This window comes from Cololabis saira, chromosome 5, assembly GCF_033807715.1.
Source record: "Cololabis saira isolate AMF1-May2022 chromosome 5, fColSai1.1, whole genome shotgun sequence".
Lineage (NCBI taxonomy): Eukaryota > Metazoa > Chordata > Actinopteri > Beloniformes > Belonidae > Cololabis > Cololabis saira.
In genome coordinates, this window is record NC_084591.1 from 20604485 (window position 1) to 20615579 (window position 11095).

General features: G+C 41.4%; 1 protein-coding gene across 5 annotated transcripts in view; it reads left to right on the forward strand.

Annotated features, from left to right (window-relative positions):
* Window positions 1-10277, forward strand: part of kiaa1549la (KIAA1549-like a) — a 132140-nt gene extending 121863 nt beyond the window's left edge. For 3 of the 5 annotated variants that reach the window (XM_061721164.1, XM_061721166.1, XM_061721169.1), the window contains 4 exons: window positions 3132-3277; window positions 3356-3510; window positions 3610-3685; window positions 7072-10277. In XM_061721164.1, coding sequence (XP_061577148.1) covers window positions 3132-3277; window positions 3356-3510; window positions 3610-3642 — 334 coding nt within the window. In that variant the 3' untranslated portion in view covers window positions 3643-3685; window positions 7072-10277. The remainder of the gene's footprint in view (window positions 1-3131; window positions 3278-3355; window positions 3511-3609; window positions 3686-7071) is intronic. The other 2 variants (XM_061721167.1, XM_061721168.1) reach the window with 1 other exon arrangement.
* The last annotated feature ends 818 nt before the right edge of the window (window positions 10278-11095 follow it).

Genomic DNA, 11095 nt, shown 5'->3' on the forward strand with positions numbered 1-11095 from the left:
TTGGCTTCTTTATCCAGATTGTTTCATAAACTGATACCTTTTACAGAAACACAACGTTCCATTAATTTTGTCCCGATTTTTTTTTTGTTAAAGATCTCTGTTCCTTTTAAGTTATACTTGTTTTCTCTTTTTTCAAATTTCAAATTTCAAACAGGAGAAAGAAGCCAAATAAACACTGCATTCTGTCAGTAAAAGATGTCATACGCAGCGCTAAAACATGTCCAGATCAACTGGCACAAAACAATCATCCATTCAGACATGGTTCCTCAAAAGAGCACACATTTATCTATATATATATATATATATATATATATATATATATATATATATATATATATATATATATATATATATATATATATACCCTCTGTTGTTGCTCTCAGGCCTGAATGTGGTTCGTGTGCAGCACGTGAACTGAGCATGCTCTTCATTTGAATTCTGGTGCTGTGTTGCTGGGCCCTTCAGCTCTGCAGAGTGATTGACTGTTCAACCGCTTTTGTCGTCGTCTCGCACCGAAGGGCATCTGCGCCATCTAGTGCGAGTATTGGGAAAATTACACTTTCAGAAAAAAAAAAAAAAAAGCCATGGGAAGCCACAGCCTCAGAAATGTACAAAAACAGTGGAAGGAACCAATTAACTGCCGAGCGTGCAGAAATTCAGATACTAATGTTTTTGTTTTGTTTGGAAGCTTTAGCTTTACATCATCTTTATAAGCTGTAATTCTCGAACCACTCTGAATGAAATGTTTAATAAAACAGTGAGCGTGTGACGATTGTTCTTCCGTATCTAAAGTGGAGTTTTAGTGCGCTCAACGCACATCAGCTCATGTGTTCCCCCCGGGGGGTGAGGGGGGGCTGCGTGTTAATGCTGCTTTCGTATGCACTGTGCAGCATTAACATGCTCAGCACGTCATGGCCATGAGATTCGGCTGTGACCTCATCTGTCCCCTGCTCTGTAACAGCATGTGTAACATGCACGGCCACCGGGGTTTCTTCAGTGCAGGGGACTGTACGGAGGAGGAGGAGGAGGAGGAAGAGGAGGAGGAGGAGGAGGAGGAGGAGGAGGAGGAGGAGGAGGAGGAGGAGGAGGAGGAGGAGGAAGAGGAGGAGGAAGAGGAGGAGGAAGAGGAGGAGGAGGAGGAGGAGGAGGAGGAGGAGGAAGAGGAAGAGGAGGAGGAGGAGGCACACACTGAAAATGGAGATGTGGTCTCCACGGAGAGCAGATGAGGGGGGTCTTCAGGTGTCCCAACAATATATTTATTTAAATAGTACATGAAAATCTAGTTTAAGGAGTAGATTATGATATGATTATAATTAATACAGTTTATTATACATTTCCATTAGATGAATACCATTTAAAAAAACAGATACTTTTTCAGAGATGTCTATTAGAAACAAAGTTTATCATTTGAATACACAATAATAACATCAAGCCATGTAGTCAACATGGATACTCATACTGTATTTGCCATTAGGTTAAGTATTAAACTGTGAGTCTTGGGTTTTTAGACTTTGATCATTGGTGTCCGCAGAGATTAAAAACCTGAAGCTCAGCTTTTAGAGATCCACTATCGAACCTTACAAGAGCTTCAACCTAAACAGCAGCCACTTTCCCCAAATGATCTTGATTCATTTTATTCAGCCTCCATGTAACCAGGAGACGTTTCATGGAGATTAAAAATCTTATTTACAGCAGTGTCTTGGCCAAGAAAGCAGCAGCAAAGTGATTGTGTGTAGAGGTTTGTAGAATGACACACTGAGCAGCAGGAGAGAGCACAAGACCGGGATCATGAGCAGGTAGCCAAACATATGGACTGGTAGGAGAAAAGAGGAAACAGGACAACATGTACGGTACTCAGGGGGCTGTGAGCAGTCAGGAGCGATGGAAACAAGGGAACTCAAACCAGAGGTCTGGACTTGGTACTTTATACTTGGCACGTACGACTCGTGAGGACGTGACACTGTTGTGGTTGATGCATCACAGCTCAGCTATTCAGAAATGTCTTGGATGCTTTGCCTTTTCTCAAGTCTCCACAAGTCTCCACTGGAGGACTCGTGTAGCTGGGCGGGGCAAGAGCAAAACCTCCGTGTGTGCTTGTCTCGGAGTAGTCCTTGAATCTAAACAACAGTTCGGCTGTGATTGATGACGCTTCACAAGTACACAAGGAAACAAGAACACACAAGTATGCGTGTTGAGAAATGGTCCAATTTTCAAACTAAAACACGGATTAAAGCGACTTGCAAGCGTGAAACAGGGGACAAAGGAATGAAAGGAGAAAAAAAAAAACAAGCAAGAAACAGTCAAGCCCAGAGCCATGCCAGCATGAGAAGCACTGAGCTTCTTGGAAGTTACTCCGGCGGTTGCTTGAAGTCATTGCCGTAAAAACAAGGAATTGTTTCTCAGCTGAAATTTTAAAATACATTTTTCACAGCAGAAGACACATGTTTGTGCATATGATTTTTTTTTTAATTTGTGCTTCCTGGTGTTCCATGCAGGGAAATACAGTTGTTTTTGAATGTGTTTGCACGACACTAATACTTATTTTCATTTAAAGTTCAATTGTAGGGGTGGGTTAAAAATATCGATATATCGATATTTTATCGATATGCATGTGTAGGAACGATTATCGATACATAAATCCAAGTATCGATTTAAATTTTTTTTTTTTTTTTTTTTTTTTTAAATCCCGATTTTTTTCCCCCATTTTATCACCCAGTGCTCCTACCTAAGTCAGTCCTGGGCATTGCTCCATCTACCAACCCCGGGAGGCCCTGCACTGAGCTCAAGTCTCCTCCTTACTTGAGGAGTGAGCAGGCCGCTTCTTTTCACCAGGCAGGGTGGGGCTTCTCTGGCCGGACGTGGCGCGTGGAAGGATCATGTTATTCCCTTATTGTAACCAGAATATCGATATCGAATCGTATCGTATCGTAAATCGTATCGTCTTGGGACCTAGTGTATCGGAATCGTATCGTATCGGGAGGTCAGTGATGATACCCAGCTCTATTCAGTTGTGCTCGTTATTTGGTTCAAATCATTTTAGGTAGAATTCTGTTATTAGGCACGTTTGGTTTTACTGCTCAGTTAGTGGAAGTTAGAGGCGTTAGAGGCTGACGTCTCCCCCCCTCTCACAGCTCAACCCCCGATGTGAGTCTGAAGCCTCGGGTGTCCGAGGCCTCCGACCTTCAAGCCCAGCAGCACAACGGGGCCCCGTACCTGCCGCTCTCCAGGACGCCCTTCCCTGCCGTCACTGTGGACCAGTCCGTCAACACCTACTCAGGTAAGACATGTTGGCATGTTGACATTCAGAGGACAGCGGGACAGGCCGCGAGATTAATGACGCGCTTTACTCCCGCAGGAAACCCAATAACGGCAGTCTACGCTATATCAGCCAACCGTCCCGGTTACTCAGACTACTTTGTGATGTCTCCTCCGTCCTCGTACCGGAGCCCGTCCTGGATGTCCTACCCGCCGGAGCCTGAAGACCTGCCGCGGCAGTGGAACGACACACCTGTGAGACACAGACAGACACGCAGGACGCCTCTGTCGTCCTCTTACATAAAACATTCCTGCGGGTTTGTTTAAGTGATGCAGTTCTTCCTCTCCTCCCAGCAGAACTCACGTCACCTGGAGACCATCTGCTGAAGTCGGCCGCCTGCGACGCTGAGTGGAAAGGCTCAGTAACTTGGTGGGTCCACTCATCTCAGCAGGATTTTTGTCTTCTCTTTTGACACTGTTCTTGCAGATTTCTGCCTCCAGTACTTTTATTGTTGTCAGCCTGTTTCAATTTTAGTTTTAGTCTAGTCTTTGGGTCAAGCTATCATTTTAGTTTTTTTTGGTTTTAGTCACATTCATTCTCCTTTTAGTCGTGTCAAGTTTCAGTCGACTAAAAGTCTGAGCATTTTAGTCTTATTTCAGTCAGAATTGTCCAGGACCATTTTAGTCTAGTTTTAGTCAAAAATTGTATTTAGCCAAACCCATTTTACAATTCAAACAAGGTTATCTTATTATTATATTATTGTTACCTTATAGACTCAAGAATACATTCATTCCAGATAGAGAAGACTCTAATTTGAGTTTACAACATATTTATTTCCCCGCATTTTTTCCCCATCTTTTTCTTTTTTGACGACACATTCAGTTTTCTTTTCCACGTCTATGTAGGAAAGTGTATCCAAAGATGGTTTCTTCTTCTTCTTCTTCAGCCCCAGAGCAGATCCCCGCGTTTCTCTATGTAACTTTGTTTTTAATTGACGTGAACCTAGAGCTCTGCGTTAACGGCATCAGCCTCTAACCTGCAGCTGCATCTTCTGGATCTGATTCCCCGCTGCAGCGACTGGGATTGAGGACTAACGTCACCCAGCAGCAGAACTAAACCAGAGGAAACTACTGAAAACATGGACATTAAGGGTCTTTGTTAGAACATTTCGTCTCGTCAACGAAAATGAAGACACATTTTAGCAGAGTTTCTATTTTGTATCTAGATTTTAGTCTCGTTTTTATTCCTCTACGATAGTGCATTATATATTTAATTATCGTTAACGTCACATGACCAGGATTTTCGTTGCGTCTCGTCTGCCTCAGGTGATAAAGGTTCGTTGACGATGCTATTTAGTCATCATTTTTCGTTGACGACAGCAACTTTACAGTACAGTTGCACATGTTTATGCATGTGATACATATGAGCCAGGAAATGAATTTTAGTCATTATAAGAAATACATATTCAGTAAAGAAAAAGAGAAACGCTGAACGTACTTGAAACAATAGCATATGTATGATTGTGTATTCAAGATTCCCTTGTGGAAAGTCCACTTGGCTTGTGGTATGAGGAGGATCTCAGCTTTTGCCGAGCGAGGGAGCACTATTTGTTTGTCAGACCTCAGTGGAATCTCATGGCGGATTGAGAAACTCTTCACAGTTGCAGCCAGATGTGATCAGAATGCTTCAGCAGCAGGACTCTTTAAGAATGTCATGCATGGTTGGCCCAGTGAAGTATTACACACAGGTGAGCTGAGCCGCTCCACGCAGCGGTGATAAGCTGGGAGCCGATAAGCTGCAGTCCCTGGAATAAACCCACTTTCGTTTGCTAAACAAGTGAGGAGATTAGGAGAATTGCAGGTGGCGGTGGACAACGGAACCGCAGAGATGAAGACAAGATGGTGGGCTTTTGTTTGATGTTTTTTTTAGCTGAAAGCAAGCTTGGCAGATGTGTGATGGTTTGTAAAGGCCAGGTCTCCCTCAGGAAAGAGATTTGATCTCAAGGAACGTCCTGGTAAAATAGATGAGTTCAGGCCTGGTGACAAAGTTCAGTCCCGTGTTATTTCCACACGGCCAAGTGAAAACTAAAGTCATGTCGTAGAGAAACCCAGCAGATCTGGGATCACGTGTGGCAAAGCTCTGCTCAACAACGGGGAGGGACGACTCTTTCAGTAGGAAGACGCTGCAGCAGGACCAGACCCTCGGCTGGCTGAGGGGACTGTCCTCAGTCAAACTAACCACCAGCTTTCCCGACTAAATCTAATCACAATCACAAGCGCGGCTGCAAACAGACATCCATCCAACTGTTTGTATCACAAAACTAATTTTAGGTGGAATTCTGGATTAACGCACGTATGGCTTTACTGCTCAGAAGTTAGTGTCACCGGGACAGGTGGAGAAGTTCCAGCAAGTCCAGTCCGTCTGAGGTTGAGCCCATGAGCACAGTTTAATATTTTTCTATAATGTCAGCAATGAAACATATCCTCTCTTCTTTATTTATTTATTTATTTTATCTTATTTATTTATTACGTATCCACATTAGTCCTCACGGCAGTGAAGACTATTCTTCCTGGGGTCCAACATTGCACACATAAAACAATAAAAGACAATCCTTACAATTAAAACATAACTAAAGCCAAACAAAAATGATCTGAGATGTAATGGAATTCAACCCTTAAATTGTTGAAACCAGCCAGAACCAAACAACAAAACATATTGCATTTTACACACTCCGAATTTCCAACTAACTAAAACTGACTTCCTTGCTCAGTACTGCTTTTCTTAATTTATTTTTGAATCTAGCTTTATTGTTTATCATGGTTAAATGTGGTGGAAGCTTATTCCAATATGTTACTGCTCTATCTTTATCTCTTCCTGCAGTTGTTAGTATTTATCATAACATAAAGACGTATCGCTTCTGTTGGTAATAACTTAAGAATTAATAAACGACATAAAGCAAACTTTAGGAAAAATATTTTAAATGATCTTGGCCCTAAAATCCCATCTGGCTTCAAAGTAAAGATAAAACAATTATATTATGACAACAAGCTGTTTTTTTAATTATTTCTTACAGCTTCATAATGGTGTCATATAGATGCAGTTCCACTAATTATTCTATTTAAATAACCCTGTATAACACTGGATTCAACTGGACACCAAAAAAACGTCTGTTTGTAGTTTTAATGATTTATTTGATCTTGTATATGATTCATTCTTGAGTGGCGGCAGAAGATGCACGTGTCCAGCACCTTTTGATTTGAAGATTTTATTTCGAACATGCATGTTAAAAAAAAAAGTACAACAAAGTAAAAAAAAAACAGAATACAATATATATGTATATATATGTATATGTACAGCACTTGGGCAGACCTCACGGATTCACCAACATGCTCGAAACGGAGTAGGATTGAAGTAAACACTTACTTGAATAACTATATAAGAGTAGATATGCTATATATATATATATATATATATATACTGGTTCATATATTTACCTCCAATTATATACATAAAAATTACTATAAATCTGTATATGGACATATCTACATATAACTATAACTCAATATATATGAATAGAAATATAGATACACAAATACTGTACGTATAACACAACTCAATATATCCATACATACCTACATATAACATATCTATATCCATAATATACCTCTATATCTACATATATTAATAAATGTACATATCTACATGTTTATTTGCATGTGTATTTTGAATAGAATCTTTCTTTGTATCTTTTTTTAAATTGTGATATTTAATTGGTGGGCTCGTCAGTCTCATGTGACCAATCTCTTTCCTTGCAGGTGTTTCTCTGGCCGGGCAGACAGTCCCCATCTCCTTCATCGCCCCTCTTTGATCGTGCACATTTTCCTCAGCTCCTCTCCTCTCCACTGCCTGGCCTCCATCTCTCCCGCCTCGTCACCGCGGCTCAGAGCGCCTCACCTCCCACAGCTCTGCACCATAACCACCTTCTCCTGCTCAGAACTCCCCCCCGGTCTCTGCCGATCAGAAGCTTAGCCATAATTCTCACTCCTCCTGTCTTCTGGGCCCCTCCGGCCCGTTTCGGCCCCTCTGGGCCTCTTCTCCTGTGTTGACCGCCGCTGTGCAGCCAGAGGGCAGCCTCACGCTGCTGGACCGAACTGAGCCGATTCCTCTGCAGGGCGAGGGCCACACTTTTCCAGCAGCCATCGTGGAGTAACTGCCATCTGCCCAGCTCTCGATGGCACCAGCCCTCCGTACGGTCGTGCCCCGCCATAGCCAGTAGTCTGCTTCTCCTCTGAACCGGACCGGACTGCACCAGACTCGCCCCCCGAGGTCCACCACGGAGCCAGGAACGCTGGACTGACTTAAAACTGTGCTTTTTTGTTTCGTTTTTGATTAATCCAAATGATCATGTGAACCTTCTACAGCTGTTAATTACGTGTATTTTAAACTTGAGTGAGGAAAAAAAAAAAATCTCAGAAAAAAAAAATCTGAAAAAATATCTCGTCTTGAGCTGTCTCAATTTTAGTTTTTGGATATTTGTGTGCTTTTGTCTTTTATTTTTGTGCATTAATTATTATCACTGGATTACTGTAAAAAAAAAAAAAATAGAAAAAAGAGCAGGACAGAGTGGGTGTTACTGCTTCACTCACGTTATTTCAAAGCGAAAATATAATACGTTCTTTGACGCAGAAAATCCGGCGGCTTAGTTGTCTGTGGTTCCGATGGCGTTTCTGTAACTTTGAAAAAAGAAGATGCTTTGTTTAACTTTTTCCTTTATGAGATTCAGTAACGAAAACAAGACCTAGTCACTATGTTCTGTCAATCATCTGATGATGGCGTTTTTGTCTTCTCATCATTAGACAGACCCGAGTCAAATATACCGACTGAAATCCTGCTCTCTTTGTGTGATGAGCTGCGTTCGTAGTGATTTGACTCAGCTCTCTTCTATTACGTGCACACATTAGTACTCCTAGAGCAACAGTTGTTTTACTTGAAAGGTGTCTATTGTATTCTACTGTTTAAGGAAAGCTGATTTTGTTCTTCTTCTATTTTCTTTTCTGTGTGTCTCGATGAGGACTGGATTCATTTCTGGTCGCTGGACGATGATGTCGTACTGTTCAAGAGACTCGCCGGGCCCAAAAGGGCCGTATGTGTAACAGTTCCATGTATTTCTGTATATAAGAGATGATTTAATGAAGAGTTTTATGCAAGTATTGTTGGAGGGAAACTTTGTCTAACATTGCTCTGATGTCAGTTTTCTTTTTCTTACTTTCTTGAAGTTTATGATAAGGAAGAGTCAGACTCTGACTTTCGGAAAGATGCACAGATTTCAGTATCACCTGCGGTTTCATAACATTGCTAAAATAATAGACGAGAAAGCGACTTACCGAGAGAAACACCTAGAAAGTTAAGACTGGAGTGCATTCGGCACAGATGTGACAGCGTACTTACATAATTCTTGATGTTTCAACAATGCTTATAGCCATAATAGTGGAGATAATGCAGATTTTTAGTACGGAGAATGTCAACGTCTTGAATTTATTTAGCCTCATTTTTACTGAGGAAAACTGGGGTTCTGTGAGCACACTGTATTTACGGCTTCTCGTCATTTAGATGCTCAACAAGGAGATTATAGCCATATAGCCATATATTGACATCAGTTAGTGAACGTGAAGCAAGAAAAACGGTTGTGTCAACAACGAATAATGAAATGAAACCAAATAAGTGAATAGTTGGAAAAGCTGACGTAGAGACTGTAGCGTTATTGACGACATAAATGTCAAGTTAGGAAGTTTGAGCACTTTTGGTAAAAAGGCCGACGTTTGGAAGGAAGGAGACCAACGTTTGCAGGAAATCGACGGATCTTGCCACATGAGACACGACAGCTGACACAGTTTATGATTTATTCATTATTACTTTAAGGATAGAGCTGTGCAGCTCTCTGGACTCCTGGACGGAGCCGGATCCAGTGACGAGGATCACAGTTGTACAGAAAGACATAAGACAAGACTTGTTTTTGACCTGATTCAGACTTTTTGCCGTCTGCATATTTACACGTTTCCTCTAAAACATTTAGGTCAGCTCAGCTGTTATGAGTGCCGATTATCTATTTGTGGAAATAACAAACTCATAAAAGACTGTAAATACCTACAACACATCTATTTTTTCTTTAGTAGGTCAGATACTGGTCTGTGGTTGTTTTATAAGGTTGAAGATGAAACATTAATGGTGATCACACGTGGCTTTGAAGCAGCACTGAAACCATTTAAATGGTGGAAAATGTGAAAAAGGAGAAAGATTTCTAATAGTTTTAATGTCCTGTTTGTTTCGTTCCTAACCTCTGTACTCCAAACTCCTGGCAAAAGCTTCTACGACACATTTACAGCCTAAATCCTGGATTCAGATTGAACATCAAGGTTTAGAATCTGCAAAATGAAGCTGCTGGATGTGCAGAAGACGAAACACACTGGGGTTCGTCTTCTTCCAGGTCCGATTTCTTTCTTTTCTGAATGTAGACATGTTTAATAGTAGATGTGGACGTTGATGGGAGGGAAAGCAGAGGTGCACGATGACACCTCGGTATTGTGAGCACACAGTGCTTTATGTGTTTTGAATCGTCGGTGTCACTACTGATGAGCTGCTTTTGTCATATTTTCATCCTCACTGTACAGATCCATGAGTGCTTGAAGACAAATCACTTCTTTTTGTTTAATTTGAGTCCTTTAAAGAGAAAGGCGAGTGGGATTTGATTTTAAGGCAGGCATTTGAAGGGGACTTCATGCGAAGTTAGAAGATGACGTGCAATGTTTCTCACGCGGGTAGCGGCGAGATGCTTTTATTCATGACCGGCTTTGAGCTGGACAGTGGTTATTTCTTTTTCTTTGGTTATGTCATGATGTTGTGACGTCATGGCGGTGCTGATGATGTCACACTGTTGTCACTCGGGTGTTGATGAGGTCACAGTGACGACAAGAATAAATCCTGATGGAAGTAGTTATGCAGAAAACTTTTGGTGAATTTGAACAATAAATACAAATTACAATTCTTGACTTGTGAGGGTTTTTTTTTTTTTTTTTGCTTTTTATGCTTTTTTTCATTCGGGCTAGAACATATAATAATGTTGGAACTGAAAAATCCAACTCTTCCATCCACTAGAGGGAGGCAGAAACATGCAGACCAGACCAACGCCGCAGCTGCTCCGAGTCTGAGCTGTATAATCAGCTCTCTGTCCTCGGAAAACTCAGATTCAACCGCTGGGCATCATTTGTCTGTTTATATGTGTGTTATTACTGCTGACGGACACATGCAAGGGAAAAGGAAACTCATTATGTTTGGACTGAGGCCAGTCATTTCGGCGATATCGTTTGACCCCTGAAATGAAAGCTCATCTGCTCTAACAGCTTCCTGTCGGACATTCTCACTCTTGAAATAATAAAAACCATCACACTGAATCGTGTTTGCGAGGCCTCGGTGAGGAGAACTGAACAATCCACTGTCCTAATTGTGTCTAATGCCTCTCGTTGTAGCCTGAGGGGTTGATTTTCTGATATTTGAATTGACCTTTTCTCTAAAAAAGATTTAGGATGAAATTCTAAAGGTTGACTATAAAAAGTACAAGTTGATACAGGTTGGTATCTTGTTTCATTACTTTCATTACTTCACCAGGACTCGCTTGCACCAGCTATTTGTAATCCTTCAGCATGAGCCTGACTCCTGTTGCTTGGATACCGCTCAAACATGCGTTTCTGACATCGCTGCACAGCACTGAAAATCTTCTCAGCTTTACATGAACTCACTATATTTGCTCTAGTTAAGGATAAATCGAAAACTTGGCCCTGTTTT